Source organism: Tamandua tetradactyla, chromosome 9 (assembly GCF_023851605.1).
Source record: "Tamandua tetradactyla isolate mTamTet1 chromosome 9, mTamTet1.pri, whole genome shotgun sequence".
Lineage (NCBI taxonomy): Eukaryota > Metazoa > Chordata > Mammalia > Pilosa > Myrmecophagidae > Tamandua > Tamandua tetradactyla.
The window spans coordinates 39,016,855-39,036,370 of NC_135335.1; the positions used below are offsets into that span (position 1 = coordinate 39,016,855).

At 38.1% G+C, this 19,516-nt stretch overlaps 1 protein-coding gene across 1 annotated transcript; it reads right to left on the bottom strand.

Annotated features, from left to right (window-relative positions):
• Nucleotides 1-1,496: 1,496 nt before the first annotated feature.
• VHL (von Hippel-Lindau tumor suppressor) lies at nt 1,497-9,107 on the bottom strand. The gene is made up of 3 exons (XM_077116571.1): nt 8,708-9,107; nt 6,039-6,161; nt 1,497-4,010 (listed from the first exon to the last, which is right to left on the bottom strand). The coding sequence occupies exons 1-3, from the start codon at nt 9,045-9,047 to the stop codon at nt 3,814-3,816; spliced, it is 660 nt and encodes a 219-aa protein (XP_076972686.1). The 5' UTR covers nt 9,048-9,107; the 3' UTR covers nt 1,497-3,813.
• Between the last annotated feature and the right edge of the window lie 10,409 nt (nt 9,108-19,516).

The following is a 19,516-nucleotide window of genomic DNA, read 5'->3' on the forward strand; positions in this document are numbered from 1 at the left end:
GATGGATATTATTTTAAAAATGGAAAATCTTGTTATGGTGAATAAGTAGAGGAAAAGGAATTTTAGTAAATTCCCAGAGGGAATATAAAACGGTTTAGCCGCTGTGGAAAAGAATTTGGTGGTTCCTCAAAACATTTAACATAGACCTACCATATGATCCAGCAAACTTCTAGTATACCCAAAAGAATTGAAAGCAGGGACTCAGACAGATATTTTTGTACACCAATGTTCACTGAAGCATTATTCACAATAGCCAAAAGGTAGAAGCAACCCATATGTTCATTAACAGATGAATAAATAAACAAAACGGGGATATACACACAATAGAATATTCAGCCATAAAAAGGAATGAAGTTCTAATATATGCTACTTCATGGATGAACCTTCAAGATATCAATCTGAGTGAAATAAGCTATATACAAAGAGATATTGTACGCTCCCACTTAAAGAGCTAGAATATACAAATTTATAGAGACAGAAAGTATACTACAGGTTACTACTGGATTGGGCATGGGAATAAGAAAAAGAATGAGGGGTTAATAGGGATGGAAAGATTCTGGTAATAGATGGTGGTGAGAATAGTTAAATATTGTGAATGTGATTAATTCCACTGAATTGCATGCTTGGGAGTGACTGAGATGGGAGAGTTTGTGATGTATGTTTCCACAATTTGAGATAGACTAAAGAGAAAATAACAACTAAGTGCAATTCATGATCCTAGACTAGAATGAATGGAGTAGAAGGTGTTCAAAAGGACATTAGGACATATGAAAAAACTGAATATAGACATAAGCTCAGTATCAATAATAAATTTCCTACATTTGATAACTGTATCTCTGTTGCTTTGAAGCTCTATATACCCCAGAAAAATATGACCTTAAAGTTAATTCCTGTGGTCTGAACCCACTGTACTCAAAAGATAAACTCACCTTCTGATGAGGCTACTTCAGTTAAGGTGTGGACCACCTCAACCAGATATGTCTTAATCCTATTACTGCAGTCCTCTATAAAAGAATGAAATTCAGACAAAGAGGAAGAAAGCCACAGAAGCTAGAAGCTGAAAGCAAACCAGAAGAGAAGGGAGAGACCAGCAGACCCTGCCATGTGCCTTGCCATATGACAGAGGAGCCGAGGATCTTCAGCAGCCAGTCTTCAGGAAAAAAGCACAGCCCTGATGATGCCTTAATTTGGACATTTTCCTGGTCTCAAACTGTCAACTAATACATTTTTACTGTTTAAGTCATGTTATCTGCTTTGAGTAGCCTCAAAACTAAAGCAGTACCTAAGGTGGTTACATAAGTGAATATCCTTGTTCTTAGGGAAAATACATGGAAGTTTTCAGGATTCTCAGAGGATGATGTATACAACTAACTCTCAGATGTTTAGAAAACAGATAAATGAATAGATAGAGAAAGAAATGGATGGATAGAGTAATATGGCAAATGTGATAAAATTTTAAAAGTTGGTGGATCTGGGATATCTGGGTGGCGGTATGTTGGGAGTTTTCTGTACAGGTTTTATATTATTTTTGCAACTCTCCTGTTAGTTTGAAATTATTTCAACATAAAAAGCTTATTTAACAATAACAATGAAAAAAATCCAGGGTTGAAAAGGGAAAGGACTGAGAACCTAGTCGCTTGTGTTTGCTACCTCCCTTTCTCCGTACCTCACACCTTTTAGCAAACATAGCTTTTCCAATTCTCTAAGAGATAAGAGCCTGGTTAAAATAATACCACAATACATCCTACCTATTACCTTTATTTAGCACCATTTAAGTCCATTTAATGAAAGTATTAAAGAACAGCTCTTTTTGTTAAGTCAAAATAAGAAACATCACAGTCTCTTAAGAGCAATACATTTAATACATTCACAGATCTCAAATAAAAACATACATTATCATGCTACAGGTTTTCAATCATCCTTGGACAACATAAAAAACACAATACTCAAACTGTATGTTTTAACAAGAGGAACATGAAATCTCATTTTGACACAAAAACACGTTAAAACAAAACAAAAATGGAACTAATCCAGTACCAGAAGACTTCCTTAAATTCCCACCCTACCCAACTCCAGAACTCATATAGCTGCCTTCACCAGCACATGAAACTCTCTCCTTTGACATTTCTTCCTCCTTACCCAAAATTTCAACCCAAAAATAGACATCCAGAGGTAAGTCATGGAATGAGAACTACTACATCCTCAAAAAAAAAAAACCCCCAACTTATTTGGTGAAGGTTGAAAAAGTGGGTAAAAGATTAGATAAAACTTTAAAAAAAATGCCATGCTGGAGACCCGGGCTTGTTTCCTGGTGCCTGCCTGCCCATGTAAAAAAAATTTTTAAAAACTTAAAAAAAAAAAAAATGTAGTGGGAAAACTGTGAGGAGTTTGTTTCATTCCCTTTACTCTGATTTCAGAGCATAGGAATTATGCCTACACATAATACTCTAAATACTCTAAATATGAATTATAAAAGGAAGACTGTACTAAGGTTTATTAAGAAGATATAATAACATGGGAAAATATTTAAGTTATGAAGTTAAATGAAATAGAATACAAAACTTCATATACAGTATGAGCTCAGTCATATAAAAAACAAACCAACCAAAATATGTCCTAAATATAGGCTGAAAGGAAATAACTTTAAATGTTAATAGTGGTTTTACTTAAGGAATGTCTATAGTGATCCTTTTTGTTCCTTTTATTTTTCTGTCTTTTTCACTGGGGAATTTTTTTTTAAACCTGTTAGTTACAAAAAATAAACTCTGATAGAAGTATTGAATTTGAGTTAATGAATTTAAGTCCAGCCTATAAGACTGGCCTTGCACATTTGTAAAACTATAGAAGATTCCAGGCTATCCCATGAATCCACTCTGTATTAGGAGTAACTTGACAGAGGTTGAAGTGCTTCAGGTAGTTGAAAAGAGACTGCCTTATGAAAAATGCTGGAACCAAATGGAAATGTTATGGTTTTACAAAAAAAGGAAGAGAAATAACAAACTTGGCAAAAATTTATTTACAATACAGTAGCCCCTTAACACTGGAATTAAACATGAGGACAGCTACTTTCTATTTTCTGTGCAGATTTCAATTTACCAAAAAAAGCTATTATCACAATAACTACAGAAAGCCAGTCTGGTTTAGAAACAGAAATAAAACAATACAACAAAAATAGTGGACAGAGAAAAGCACAAAGTTTAGAAAATTATAAAAAGTACTTTCTATAAAAATGATTCCTTTTAAAACATTTGTTTACTGTACATATTTTAAGGCTCCCCACCCCACCCCCAAAAAAGCAATACCTCCAAACACTTTCTACCAAAGGATCCACTGGTTTTGTTCATTCAACAAATACTGACAGCCGGCTCATAATATGTGAACACTGGGATCTTAAGATGAAAAAGGCTTGCCCCTGCCTCAAGGACATCTTTCTTCCCCAAGCAAGGAGAGAGACACATCCAACCACAATACAGCAATTAAAAACAGATGCCTCTGCTTTCTTTATAATTAAAGGATCTGTTGCAATTCTCATTGAATTACTTACACAGAAACTTTCCTGACTTAGTAGGTGACAAAAACGCAACTATTTTATCCTTATAAATACTTCTAAAATAAGCAGGCATTAAAATCATTTTGTGATATTTACCCCTTAATATCACAATGCCTGGTGAAGTCAGTTAGCTTTCTTTTACACAATGGAGCATACTGTACTCCAAGAACGAGACACCTTGAAACCAAAAATAAGTGACCAGTCCTATATCTAGATCAAGACTAGTGAGTACCATCAAAAGGTGAGATTCAGGAATATAAATTTCAATTAGAATGTTCAGTCTCTTCTTCCATCCGCTGATTTTCAATACGCTCCTGTGTCAGCCGCTCTAGATCTTTCCTCACATTTGGATGATCTTCCAGATCTTCATAGAGTGATCTGACGATGTCCAATCTCCTATAATTCTCAGGCTTGACCAAGCTTCGGACAACCTGGAGGCATCGCTCTTTCAAGGTATACACTGCAAAGGCAGAAAACCACAAACCAGCAGCAGACTCAGGCCTTTGATGAGCAAGAAGCTTTGCCAACCATTGCAAATACATTTACTACAGATGGACCTAGCTTTGGGGAGAAAAAATGAGAGCATGTGTCGTGGCAGTGTATTGTGCCAATGGCCCCCAGTGGATATCTCACGGCATTCATACCTTGGTACCGGGCTAAGACTGTGATTTGCTTGAATTAAGTGAATGTCAATAAAGTAACACTGTGTCCATTCTGCACCTAAGCCTTAAGATGTCCTGGCAGCTTCCACTTTTACACTCTCAAGAGCCTACTGAACTCTCCTGGTTCACTAGGACGGAAAGGCTCTGAGATTACATGGAAAGAAAAGCCCAGCCCCCAGCAACCTGCCAGTTGAAGACAGCCATACCAATGAGCACTTATAAAAAAAATAACCACCAAGCTCAGCTCAGCTCAGCCCAAACTACAAATAAAATGGTTGTTGTTAGTTTGGGTATGTTTGGCGCATACAATAGATAATCAAAACAGTGCATGACTGGGTTTGGGGGTAATAACTCCTCCTTTAAGGGCACTGAACTTACTCTTAAAGATATCCTATAAGGCAAAATTTATCCAATTTAACTTACTAATGCTCCATCCCCACTTCCTTATGATCAAATCTATGTACACATATTGTTCTGAATGCAATGAAGTTGCAGGTTGTGCTGGTTTTAAATGATGTATGTATCCTAGAAAAGCCATGTTTTAATCCTAATCCCATTTTGTAAAGGCAGCCATTTCTTCTAATCCCTTTTCAGTATCGAATGCCTGAAACTGTAATTAGATCATCTCCCTGAAATGTGATTTAATCAAGGATGGTTGTTAGGCTGGATTAGCTGGAGGCGTGTCTCCACCCATTTGGGTGGGTCTTGATTAGTTTCTGGAGTCCTAAAAGAGACATTTTGGAGAAAGAAAGAGATTCAGAGAGAGCAGAGTAGAACGACAAAGACACAAGAAGCAGAGTCCACCAGCCAGCAACCTTTGTAGATGAAGAAGGAACATGCCTCCCGGGAGCATCATGAAACAGGAAGCCAGGAGAAGAAGCTAGCAGAAGGAACATGCCTCCCGGGAGCATCATGAAACAGGAAGCCAGGAGAAGAAGCTAGCAGATGACACCATGCTGGCCATGTGCCCTTCCAGAAGAGAGAGGAACTCTGACCATGTTCACCACGTGCCTTTCCAGATGAGAGAGAAATTCTGACTGTGTTCGCCATTTGCCCTTTCACTTGAGAAAGAAACCCTGAACTTCACTGGCCTTCTTGAACCAAGGTATTTTTTACTGGATGTCTTAGATTGGACATTTCTACAGACTTGCTTTAACTGGGACATTTTCTTGGCCTTAGAACTATAAACTAGCAACTTACTAAATTCCCCTTTTAAAAAGCCATTTTGTTTCTGGTATATTGCATTCCAGCAGCTGGTAAACTAGAACACAGGTATTGTGGGTTTTTTCTTTACCCACAAGAACATCAATCTCTTAGAGTTGAACCTAATAAAATTTGAGTTTTAAACAAACACTAAACTAAGATGGTAATTTTCAATACTGTGATTTTTTTTTTAAACCCTATTTGGCACTGTGAGTGCAACTGGATTAAACAACATTAAAAGATATTACATTAAAAGTCATATAAATAAGTCATGATATCTAATTCTCTATATTTTGTTCTTCTGTGATGGTTTGAGCACAATTCTGCTCTAAGGCCATGGAAACAAAAAGCATTCATAATTCTACAATCAGATATTTTAATTTAGCCCACCTCAGAAGAGCCCAAAGAGTTTTTGAGACACTACATCTTTGTTCAATATAGAACATACCATTAACATTACTTTCGTTTTAAAGATGAAGGAGAACCGGATACAGAAAAGCTAGATATGTTGCTTGGCATTATGCAAAAAATCAGTAAGGATCTGGCTTCTTCAAATGATCTATCATCTACTTATTACAATAAACAACCTTATCTTTTTAAATGGCAAGATTGAACATTTGTACCTGGGAGTGTGATGTTGGCAAAAATAGGCTGTCCATCAACATTGAGAGACGGCACAAATAATTCAGTTTGGTTAACGAGAAGCCCATCATATGTCCCTGCATCTCTGAAGAGCCAAAGATGACCTGTTAAGATAAGCAGAGGCTGATAAGTAGCTATATTTGTCTCAATAAGGATAACTACTCCTTCCAACTCCTCTGATTTACATGAATGTTTTCCTCACTCTACTCAGATATACAAAGCACTTTCAATAACATGTCACTGAATTCTAATAATAGACCCATTTACAGATGAGAAAATAAGTCTAAAAAAACCAAGTGACTTGCTCAAAGCAACAAGACAGAAGAGCATGCATTTGAGGTTCCAAATTTCATGCCCTTTCAGTTACCACGATGGGAAAGCAAAATGTGTGCAAAGTACATGATTACAAATCATACCAAACGTTTCAAACTACAAAAGGCCACTGACTCCTCAAGTCTGCTTCTCAAAAACTAGGAGCTGCAAAAACATAATTTTGAGAGAAAGAAGCCAGACAGAAAATTGACTGGCAAAACTAATCTACAGTGTGAAATATAAAAAAGCGTGGTCTCCTCTTAACACTGCTGAATTGTGGGTGGGAATGGAATGTGATGGAAAAGGGAAGGTTAGAGTCATGTATGGAACCAGAAGAAAACTGGAGGTTAAAACACAAGAATCTGTAACACAGTGAATCTTGTGGTGGACGATGACTGTGATTAACTGTACAAATACAAACAAATTATTTCATGAACTAGAACAAATGTACACTATTACAAAGAATCAATAATAGAGGGGTTTATGAGAAAAAATGAACCTACTGCAAACTATGGACTATGGTTATCATTTATATTGTAATACCTTTCACCAAGAGTAATAAATGTACCACATCAATACCAGGAGTCAATAGGGAGAGATAAGGGTATGGGATATTTTGGTTTCTCTTTTATTTTTTGGGGGGGTAATGAAAATGTTCTAAAATTGACTGTGGTGATGAATGCACAGCTATGTGATAATACTGTGAGCCAGTGTATATTTTGGATAGATTGTATAGTGTGTGAATATATCTCAATAAAATTGCATTAAAGGAAAAAAGAGTGCTCACCTCTGGGTAGGAGAATATTGAGTGGAAAGACGCAGGAGGAAACTCTCTGGGGTAAGGGAAATATTCTCATCTTTAACTTGATCTAGGTGTTACTACATTTGTAGAAACTCATCAAACCTTAGATCTGTACATTTTACTGTACGTAAATTATATCTGAATTCAAAAAACAAATACATCATAGGCAAAAAAAAAAAGCAGGGGAGGGGAAGAAGCAAATCCCCGGGCCTCGGACTTTTTAGGGAAGGAGGTTATGCTAGAATACGTGCTATATTCCTGGGGCATAGACTTACTTAAAGATCTGGTGGAAATTTTAAGAAATGTAAACTAATCAACAACTTAAAGTATTTTTAATATTAAATCAGTCATATATAAATTCTAGAGCAGAATACAAAATTCACACACTTTCCTAGATAAAAATACAAGAGTACAGAAATGTTGATTCCTGGAAGTATTATATTCCCCCTCACCTAATATTAGGGAAAGTTCAGTGTGAAAGTTTGGGAAGATTTAACTTAAGTAAATCACCTCAAGGAAGAAAAGGGTCTATCAGGATCCTCACAGGATGGCTGTGAAAATTAAGTGAGACTAGGACTACTCTCTGTCTGAAAGCCATAGAGGCTAAGGCCTCCACCTTAGGTTAGGGCTGTTACTCCTCACCTAGGTTATTATAATGCTTCTTAACTGATTCCTTTACCTGCCTTCCCCTTCCAACCTACTCTGTAACCTGTGTGAGCTTCTCAACGTGTAAATGTGACAATGTCATTCCCCTGCTTAAAAACTTTCAATGGCTTCCATTTCCTTAGGGGCGAAATCACCTTTCAGGCTTCCTGTCCCACCATTCCATTCCCTTTCCTCCCCTCTCCAATGCTCCAGGTCTTGGCCTAGGCCCTCCTCCTAGACTCCTGGCTCCTATCTTGGGTTGGCTAGATCCTATTCATCCTACCGTTCTCAGCTCCCTTTTGTCTTCTCTGGGAAGTTTTCCTTAACTGAAACCAGACAGACAGACAGACAGACAGACACACACACACACACACACACACACACACACACACACACTTCTCGCTAAACCACGCACCCACTCCAAGCTCCCACAGTCCGCTGTGCTTCGTACCTATCGCAGCAATTATGACACTGGTCTGTTGTTTGTTTATGCATTTGTCAGTGTCCCCACTGGACTGTGTTCTCCGGGACGGCAGGGACCCCATGCGGACTCGCCACACTGGAGACATCGGAGAACGTGAAAGCCTCCCATTCAAGGACTGAACAAATGGGCACGAGGGATGGATTACTTCTTTAAGAGTACAAACACGTGGAAGGGAAAGGTAAACCTTCAAATTATCCAGTGAAGAATGCTTACTCCCGGTGTCAACTTGGATCTGTCGCAGCCTCTCTGGGCTGCAGACCTTCAACCGTAAAATGGGAATAACAATACCGGCACGTGCCTCCCGGGCCGGTGGAGATCATGCCCGCGTCATCATCAGGCCTACAGCGCTCAGCGCAGCTCTGCACATCGCCCGGCACCGCGCTCAGCGCCGGCCCAGACCCGCCTACCTCGGTAGCTGTGGATGCGGCGGCCTGTGCCCGGCTGCAGCGTGGGGTAGGGCTGAGGTTCGCCGTCGAAGTTGAGCCACACGGGCAGGACGACGCGAGGACTGCGGTTGCAGAAGATGACCTGGGACGGCTCGCGCGAGTTCACCGAGCGCAACACCGGCCGCGGCCGCCCAGCCTCCATTTCTTCCTCTGCGCCCGACTCCTCCGGGTCGGACTCTTCCGGGCCGGACTCCTCGGCGCCTGACTCCTCCCGGCCGTACTCTTCAGGGCCGTACTCTTCAGAGCCCGACTCCTCGGCCCCCGCTTCGGCCTCTTCCGAGCTCCCCGCCTTGCGGGGCATTACCTCAGGGAGCCTAGACAACCAGGCTCTAGTCGCCTCGGGATTCGCGGGTCCGACGCGGGGCGGGGCGGCGCGGGGCGTGCGCGCGCACCCTGGGCAGGCGTGCGTACGTGTCATCGCGCGCTCCGGAGGTGGAGTGCCCAGAGGGATCGTCTGCTGGAGACTGCGCTGTGCAAGTGGATCGTTTAGCTAGAGGGTCGACCTCTGAGGCGGAAGGCGGCGCTAGGCGACCCTTGCTCAGTGTGTTCCCTATAGGTTTTTTTGTTTTGTTTTGTGTGTGTGTGTGTTTCATGGGCATGGCAGGCGAGAACTCTGCCTGCTGAGCCACCGTGGCCCGCCTTTCCCTATAGGTTTTTGACACAGGGGTTCCTTCGCTTCATTTATTCTAAGAGCCTAACGTATTTTTGCCATATTGTCCCTACCATCTGCGCTATTATTTATTTTTCCCATTATTCAAGTTTCGTCCCCATTTTGAGTAACGAAATTCAAAAAGTACAGAAGGGTATAATTAAAAGTGTTCCTTCCACGGTCATCTCCCCGCTACCTAGTAAAAGAAGTAATAACTAATACCAGTATTTTGTGTTTCTTTTCAAAGGTATTTTATGCATACACAAGCAATTAACAACTCCAAAATTTTTATATCACTATCAAATGGAGATTTAGTATCATGTGCTGTGGAAGATTACGTGGAACTAAATTAAAAACAAATAGTTACTAAATTTTATGTACCGTCCGGTTAAGGTCTCTGACTGAGCCTGCTTTTTCTTGGCTCAAAAGGGTTTGCCAAATGTTAGATATTAAAGAACTTCTGATACCAGAGACGTTCTCCTGCACATAATCAAAAGGATTAAAAGAAACTGAACAGGGAATAACTTTTTACTTTTCAGGTTACAGTATGTATGCCTCTGAAATTCACTCTCATAGACAGGTGAAAAACACGGTCACTGAGTGCCTGTTGAGTGCCAGCCAGACATGAGACTAGCAATTGGAATCACACTTGCAGGAGTTCTTACCCAAGCTTTAGTTTCCGATACATAATGTTGGGCAAGATTCTTTAAATTCTGAGTCTTGATTTCCTCAGTTTTTTAAATTGACAGTTTTTTAAAAGTACCAATGTTATAAAATTATGGATTGAGTGGGATATAAAAGCATTCAGTGCCTAGGACATAGTACGCACTTAGTAAATAGCAGCGGCTGCTATTATAACAAAGATAAATGCACGACCCCTTCCTTCAAAATGCCCACTGGCTACGGGGTAAGCACAGTGGATACTAGTTATAATATGGCAGGTGGAAGGTAAATACCTGAACCTGAATCAGCAGTTACGCCTTCCTAGGAGGGTTCATATCTCAAAGAGACTGAAGAAAGACTTAACAGTTTTCCAGTCCTGTCTCCCACCATGCACATACCCAACCAGGATGTGAGACCAGGGCTCATGTCCATTAGGAGATGGGGCAGATTCCACAGTAGGCCCTGACTACCCAGTCCAGCTTGCTTCTCACTTATCTTACACCCATAAACTCTGAGTCCAGGCTTCCTACAAGCTGACCACTTACTGAAAATCCACCTGCATACACTTATGCCCACAGACCAGCATTATAACTCCAACATCTAAAGGAAATGGCAGAGAAGAAGAGAGGGAATAGGTTTTGTCTGTTTTAGCTGTGCTCCTTGGCAGCTGTTTTCAATGAAATCTGCAACTTCAGAAGAGGTTTAGATTTTTTATTTTAACCATCTGAGCAACATCCTTTCGGTTCCTTCTGTTGCTGACAAAAAACTGATGCAAAGTCTTCTCCAAAACCCATATTGGAAAATGGACACACTATTAAAATGAGGACTTATGTAGAATGCAGAAATGAAATAAAAATAAGAAAAAAAAGGCCATCAATTCGTATGTTATATGATGACATTGATGTAAAATACATGTGGAATTGTTACCCCAGACACACCATTTTCTGAAATGTAGTTATATTGCCTTTGTAATGAAAGCAGCTAATTCAATTCTGAAAGGCTATGGATGACTGAAGAGGGAGAAATAATCGACCTACTATGTGCAGAGCATTATGGTGAAAATTTGGGAAATGAGCCATTTATTTCTGAGGTACTAAGATAGCAAAGTATAAACATTCCGATTCCTTTGTTCATTCCACAAATATTGAGGACCTACTATGTGCCAAGCACAGTGCTAAATTTTAAGAATATTGCATAGAATAAGTCATGTCCCTGCCTTGGTAGAGTTTAAATAAGAGGGGCATACAACAATCAATCACACAAATAATAAAACTGCAACTATAACTAGTACAACATAGGAGGCACACAGTGCTATGGAAAGCTGGAGATCTGGTAGTCAAGGAAGATGGTACACTATTCTGTGTAATTAAATGTTCAATGGTGTGGAATAGGCTCTAAGCAGAGAGAAAGCTCAGAAAAAGCAAGGTTTGGAGGTTTTCAAATTAGTCAGTGATGAGCTTCAAGGAGAAAGGAAAATATCAACCACAAGCCTGATGCTGTGCTAAGCATTGTGCATGATTTAAGCTATATCCTGTTTCACAGCTAAGGAAACCGAAGGGTATAATAAAGGTGTGAAGAGGGTCAGAGGAGTGCTGGATCTGAGAAGTTTATCATCTGGTGCTTTGGGGGAAAATGAGGCTATGACTGAACTTGAGGAGTTAGGTATATTCATAAAGGCACCAATACCCTGTATCTAGGTAATTTTGTTGTGGGCTTTCCTTTGAGAGTGCCTTGATACAAAGAGATGGAGTACCTTCGTGACCTCCAGAGGAATGAGTGATCAGCAGTGACATTGGACTTCCAGCTGCATTGAATATTAACAACATGGAAACGTGCTGGAAAACCCCAGGAGTAACATTGGACTTCCAGCTGCACTGAATATTAACAACATGGAAACGTGTGCTGGAAAACCCCAGGAAAAGATAGGACTTCCTGTTAATTAAATTATGATGGTTCAAAGTCATCATCTTTTGCAGGATTCATGCAGACATGAACTCATCTGCACTCCCAACCTACTGAAGTGAAACATACCAGTTTACTATTACAAAAAGGTCTGCATCCCCAAAATGAGACCAGTTGTTTAGAAAAACCAAAGCCTTAAAATTGTTATTACATCACTGGAAATAATATTTACAAAGACCATTTAAGAGTAAGTAAAAATGTTTCCAATATACCAAGTTAAAACCACAGGTTAGATTGTTCTTAGGGTACACTTTCCACTATATAAACATGTAGAAAGGACTAGATGAACCTAAAAGTTTTAAGACATCTGATGATTGTTTCCCTTTCTACTTTTGCCTTGCCTAAATTTTCTTTAATGATATAATTGCCCTGTTTCTATTTTGACCAAATATACAAAGAATGAATAATAAAAATTAATAAAGCAAACTAATAGCTTTTCATTTTTTAAAAAAAAGATAAGAATGATGATGCTGAAATTCCCTTTAACTTCCATTTCCTTCTTTCCTCCTCAGAGGTAATGACTATCATTAATTTGATGTATGTATCCACACCATTTTTTTCTAAATTTTTAAAATTTACATACAGTAGAATTGACTCTACTTGGTGTATAGAGCTGAGTTTTCACAAATGCAGTGTGTAACCATCACAATCAAGACACAGAATATTCAATGACTCCTAAAAATCTCCTTTGTTTTCACACTTCACCCCACCCTTAAGCCCTAACAATCTGTGCTCAGTTCTTATAGTCTTCCCTTTTCCAGGTCATATAAATGGAATCATGTAGTATGTAGCCTTTTGAGTCTGGCTTCTGTCTCTTAGCATAATGCATTTGAGAATCATCCATGTTGTATTATGTATCAGAAGCTCATTCTTTTTGATTGCAAAGTAATATTCCATTATCCACTCACCAACAAAAAGACATTTGGGTTGTTACCAGTTTTCAGTGATTATGAATAAGCGGATATAAACATTTGTGTACAAGTTTTTGTATGAGCATGTTTCATTTCTTTTGGTAAACACCTAGAAGTTAAAATTCCTGAGTTGTATGGTAAATGTACGTTTAAGTACGTGAGAAACTGCTAAGCCTTTTCCATAGTGGCTGTATCATTTTGTATTCCCATCAGCAAGGTATAAGTGTTCCAGTTGCTTTGCTTCCATGTCTGCACTTGGTATTACTAGGATTTGGGTCTGTTTGTTTTTTAAGACATGCTAATAAGAATGTAATGCTATTTAATTGAGGTTTTGCATTTTCCTAATGTTGAACTTGTTTGCCATCCTTTTAAGTGTTTGTTGAAGTATTTTGTCCATTTAAAAATTGGGTTGTTCTCTTACTGTTGAGTTTGAGAGTTCTTTACATATTTACCCAGGCCAATTTTTAATGCTTTGCAAACACTGTGAATACACATAATTTATATGTAGTGATGTATTACTTCTGTATTTGTAAAGAAACAGCAAAATCAAAACAAAAAACTTGATTTCCATGTAAAATAAAATTTTGGTCTATGACAGTTTTCCTATTTAAAGTTGAAATTGCATTGTTGCTGAGTGATATGTTCTTTTGTGTTTTTCTGCAAATGTCATTTTGGTGTCCTCTGAGTTGCTTATAAACATAATGGGTAGACTATGATCCATGAGAGTACAGACTATATTTCTGCTTCTCACCATTTTCTCTCTAGCACATTACACATAGGGAACATACAATTTATTTAATAAGCAACTTACCTGGCAAAATGTTTATCAACCAGACTGAATTACTTATCGTCTATTAAATTGGAGCATTTTATCCTTTTAAAAGATATTAACAAAATCTGTTTTCACCTTATAATGCACTTATTTTACATGAGTACTCTTAAAGCAATACTGGGCTGGTCACATTGAATGAGTTCAGATTTGAGGATGAAATGAATAATCTCAGTTCAAAAATTCTGTGTACTATTCTTGCAACTTTTTTATTAGGTCTGGAAATTGTTTCACAATCAAATTTTTTTTTTTTAAAAAAAAGCTACAGTTGGGGGATACAACTTCCTAAAAAAGGAAGGATGCAGAACAAAGCATACCACCAACCTTACGCTTGATATGAACAACCCCAAAGATGTCGAAGATAATTTTGCCCCAGATTTTTTCAAATGGAAAGACTGATGCACCATTCTGTTTTGACCCGGGACAATGGACACCCCTTAACTGTGACAAATGATTGCCTTTTTGCTCTCTCAAGTGAGATCCAGGGAGATGCTAATAATGGACCAGTGTGGCACAGAAAACTGACCTGGGAGAACTGGTACAGCTCTGGACCTGGGAGTAAGGAGATCTGGGTTTTATGTCTGGCTTTGCCACCAGCAATCTGAGTGACCTTGGGCACATCACTCAACAAGTCTGAGCTTCTTTGCTCCTAAAATGGCAGGGGTAGAGTAGATTATCTCTAAGATTCCTTTCGACCCTAAGGTCCTGTGAGTGTTAGTTCTAGCTAATCCTAACCTTTACAGCTTGGTGTCCAGGGTGGTTTTTCTTTAGAAAATAAACTGAGAGGCTAAAGTCAACCTGATTTTTTTTTTGTATAATTGTCTGACACCCACACTGCCTTTAGAAATCAGCCATATTTTTGTAGTTAATGGCACCAATTGTCTGCAAGCTGCCAAACCAAGTTTACTCAGTTTTCCAGCGACAAATGGGGACAAACCCTTTCACAGGAAATGGTATAAAAACTGAATACAAATGCTGATAGAGCCTAGCAAAAAACCAATAGGCTTTTCTACTCCATTTGGTGCAGACTGTGACAGCCTACTTCTTTAGCTTCATGAAATAAACATGGGTAGTTCAAAACTGAGTAACAAGGATGACAGCACTCAGTACTTCTCCATAGCCCAATCAGTTGCCTATTTCTTCCTGCTTCTGAAATCTAGTTAAAGCTTTTTTTTCCCTTAAATGAATTAAAGTTCATAGTTTATTTAGATTACCTGAGTTTCCCTAAAGTCCTTTTTCTCTTCCAGGATCTCATCCAGTATAGCACATTACATTTAGTTGCCATGTCTCCTTAGGCTCCCCTTGGTTGTGACAGTTTGTCAGATTTTCCTTGTTTTTGATGTTCTTGACAGTTTTCAGAAGTTTTTACCTGGTAAGGTATTTTATAGGATCCTCCTTTACTGGAATTTTTTTTTTAAGCTTTATTCACACGCCATTCAATCCAAAGTATACAATGGCTCTCAGGATAATCATAGAGTTTTGTATTCATCACCACAATGAATTTCAGAACATTTTCACTGTTCCAAAAGTAAAATAAAAATCTCTTACCTCCCAACATTAACATTTAGCATTGGTTTGGTACCTTTGTTACAACTGATGAAAGAATATGAAAATATTACTGTTAACTATATAACTTAGTTTGCATTAGTTATTTTCCCCATATACTACCCCATTATTTTTCTTCTTCAATGATTCTTTGAGATACAATCATCCAAAGTGTACAATGGTTCATAGTATCATCATAGAGCTGTGCATTCATTATTACAATCAGTTTTTTAACATTGTCATTACTCCAAAAGCAATAAAAATAAAAGTAAAACATAATACTCAAACATCTCATTCTCCCCATATCCCTTGTTTGGTTTTTGTCTTTTTTTTTTTATCTTACTCATCTGTCCATAAACTGGATAAAGGGAGTGTCAGGCACAAGGTATTCACCATTACACAGACAGACCTTATAAGTTCCTATAGTTATTCAATCTTCTTCAAGAATTAAGGCTATTGGATTACAGTTCAAAAGTTTCAGGTATTTCCCTCTAGCTAAAAACTAAAAGCAAATATTTACGTACTGCATAAGAATAACCTCTTGAAAGACCTCTCAACTCGATTTGAAATCTCTGATACTTGATTTTGTTTCATTTACCTTCCCCCTTTTGGTCAAAGTGTTCTCTATCCCACAATACCAGGGCCAGGCTCATCCCTCAATGATGTCCCACATGGGGAGGGGGAACTATCCCATTATTTAACATCTTGTAATAGCGACGTACATTTGCTCTAGTTCATGGAAGAAATTTATGAACTATTAACCACATTCATTGTCCACAGCAGGGTTCATTTTATTATAAAGTTCCACTTTTCATCCTCTATCTTTCCTTCTAGTGACACACACAACCCCTAACTTCTCTTTTCAAACACAATTCACATGCTTTCAGTGCTGTAGATTATTTTGTACAGGGCATGAGATAAGGGTCCTCTTTCTTTCTTTTGGGTATCTAGTTCTCCCTGCACCATTCATTGAAGAGACTGTTCTGTCCCTTGAACTTTACAGCCTTGTCATAAATTGATCATAGATGTGAAGGTTTCTGAACTCTCCAATTGGTACCATTGATCAGTATGTCCATCTTTAGGTCAGTACCATGCTGTTTTGACCACTGCAGCTTTGGAATATGCTTTAAAGTCAAGAAGTCTTGAGTCCTCCAATTCTGTTCTTTTTCAAGACGTTTTTGGCTAACCAGGGCCCCTTCCCTTCCAAGTAAATTTGGTAACTGGTTTTTCTATTTCTACAAAGTAGGCTATTAGAATTTTTGACTGGGATTATACTGAATCTGTAAATCAATTCAGGTAAAACGGGTATCTTAATATTAGTCTTCCAATCCATCAACACAGAATGCTCTTCCATTTATTTAGATCTTTGATTTCTTTTAGCAATGTTTTGTAGTTTTCTGAGTACAGATCTTTTATATCCTTGGTTAAATTTATTCCTAAATATTTGATCCTTCTAGTTGCTATTATAAATGACATTGTTTTTGTGGTTTCCTCCTCAGATTGCTCATTATTGTATAGAAACACTATTGCTTTTTGTATGCTGATCTCGTTCAAGCTTACTTTTTAAAGACAGATTGAAAACTACATTATTATCAAAAGGTATGGGTAATTTACTTATTCTTAATAGACCACTGGTTCATATCCCTTATTTCTGTCTTTCGGTAGTTATCTGAATTAAACAAATTTTAGTACAGAAAATATTCCCAAGCATAAGGGAATGAAGAGTTTCCCTTGAAGGTTCCTATGGATGTCTGAGAGAAGATTTTTGATATTTAGCTCATTCTCCATTCACATTAGAAAACAAAAAAGTCCTTCAGAATTGTCCTTCAATAGACACCATTAAGAATTCATGAAGAAGAGAGGCATAATGTGGCTAATTTCCCTATATTGTCTAATCTAGATGGAAGAAAAAGAGCTCATTCCAATTTTTCAACTGGTGAGGTGGCAGAACAATTTGGATTTCAACAATCTGGGTTCACTTTAAACCTCTCTGAAACTGTCTCCTTATAATTCAACTAGTTCAACTTAAAACACCTCCTCTATCAACCTCTTAGTTTTGTTATAAGGACTAAACATTATAAAGTTAAAAAAAGAAAGAAAATGATACAGTGAGCCTAGATTAAAATGTAACTATCACCATTAGTGAGGATGAAATGTATTTTACAACTTTAACTGCCTAGATTCAAGAAATGACGCCTTACAGACAAAATACATGGTGGTTTAGCACAATATTATTTATGGACTGCAAAGAGCAGTGAACAAAGATGTTTTAGAGTAAAAACTCAGTTTCTGGAGTTAGACCAAATAAAGTATTTCAAAAGGGGGATGCTTTTGGCTCTGGAAGCATATCTAATGCAAAGATAGCTAGAAGTGCTAGAGATGATTATTCAGCAAAACTTTAAGAAAATATACACTGAAATCTTTAAAGAAAGCTGGGAAAAGTGTAAGGTAGACAGCAAAGATAATCAATGCAAATGTTTGCCAGACACAGCAAGAAAAACCCATCAAGAAAAAGGAATGATGGTGAGAAGGCAAATAGGTGTATAACTGCTTAAAGTACCTAATGTGAGTATAGTGAAGTGACACTAGATTAAGAATGAGAAAGTTAAGTTTCAGATCTGGTTATACTATATTCAGAAGTGAAATGACTGGAGCAGTCTGAGTCCGGAAGGTCCAGGTTCAGATCCTTGCACCTTCACTTATTTTGCATGACCTTGGGCAAGTTTTTAGCCTTTCTAAACTTGTTTGCTCACTATTGTATGAAGATAAGAATACCTAACTCATAGGACTTCTTTGAGGATTAAATGAAATAAAGCATGCAAAGTACCTGGCATATTATATCACTCAATAAGCCATAGACAGTACTGGCTATATACCCTGGAGAGACCCAGGGCCTCCTCTTATTAAAGGCTGATAACAAAGGAAAGCACTCTGATCTTCTAAAGCACCATGCAAGATAGGGAGTTACCACCACCAGAGGCTGGGCTTACCAGCTTCCCACACCAAATGTTGCTCTTTAAAACCAGCAAGTTAGGAAAGTGATATTACTCAGGTAGCTAATTTTTTTAGAAACATTCATTACTTCGATGACAATAAATATACTAATATCTATAGGACCATAAAAATTTTTTTGAGTATTTTCACATGTAATCTCATGAAAAGGGTTTTTTTCCTCCTATTTGGGTTACTTAACTTTTGCCCTATCACTATCTCATGTTACAGACCTTGCATAGAGCAGGAACTCAATGTCTTTTAATGACTACAGAGCACCAAAAAACCTAAAACTAGAACTTCAGAAACATTTATGTCCTTTGCCTCCCTTATAAGATCCATTTTTATGCAAAGGCATTACTTAAAACGGTCTTCCAAACGTCTAAGTAAGGGTTCTGTAAAAATGTGATAATGTAAAAAGCCTGAGCTCTACATGTCTGTTCAACTGGTATTCACCAACTACCTGTCTTAAGCAAGGAACCCAAGCAATACATGAAAAGCCACTCATGTTTACTGAGGATTATACACTAAATCAGGAAACAATCCATAACAATCAAATCCAGAGCTAACGTGTTATGATAGGATAGGAAGGGTTGAGAAAAGGAAGAGGGCAGTACTAAATAAGTCCAGGAGAACTTTCTGGGTAAGTGTGCTTGAGCTAGGCTCTAAATGGCAAATATGAAGGGGTGGGAGGGGAATTACTGTGCGCAGAGAATAATGATTTCTAAATGACAAAAATGGAGATTCTATAGAGGGGATAAGCCGGAAGTAGGTTGGCACTAGTTTGTAATAAGCATTTAATATGAGAATGAAAAGTTTTGACTTTACTCTTTAAACTACTGGCATTCAAAACAGACATTTAGCTTGTACCTTATAAAACTAAGTCTGCTCTGTATCATAGTTAAATTGTGTGTGGATGCTGGTATTTCAACAGACTATAAACGTCACAAATGATTCAACTCCGTATCTTTTATTAGAATATGGCATGCCTACACAGTAAGCACTTGGTAAATGTCTGCCCAACGACCAAATGATTTCCAGATGAATAGTCAGCTGGAAGTCCAAACATCGGGGCTTGGGCCAGTTAGCCACGAAAACTTTGAATCAAACATCTACATCTGAAAGTTTTATGTCGGGATAATATTTCCATATGTAAGATCTCTGTAGAATAGGTGAGTCCCATCTCTAGCTCCTTTCCCACCACAATCACAGCAGTCAGG

Excerpts from the sequence above, each read along its gene's own strand:
- VHL (XM_077116571.1), bottom strand. The coding sequence starts at position 9,047 with ATGCCCCGCAAGGCGGGGAGCTCGGAAGAGGCCGAAGCGGGGGCCGAG. Across the intron at positions 6,162-8,707 it reads CCGCATCCACAGCTACCGAG|GTCATCTTTGGCTCTTCAGA; the intron begins GTAGGCGGGTCT and ends TTATCTTAACAG. Across the intron at positions 4,011-6,038 it reads TGCCAACATCACACTCCCAG|TGTATACCTTGAAAGAGCGA; the intron begins GTACAAATGTTC and ends CTGCCTTTGCAG.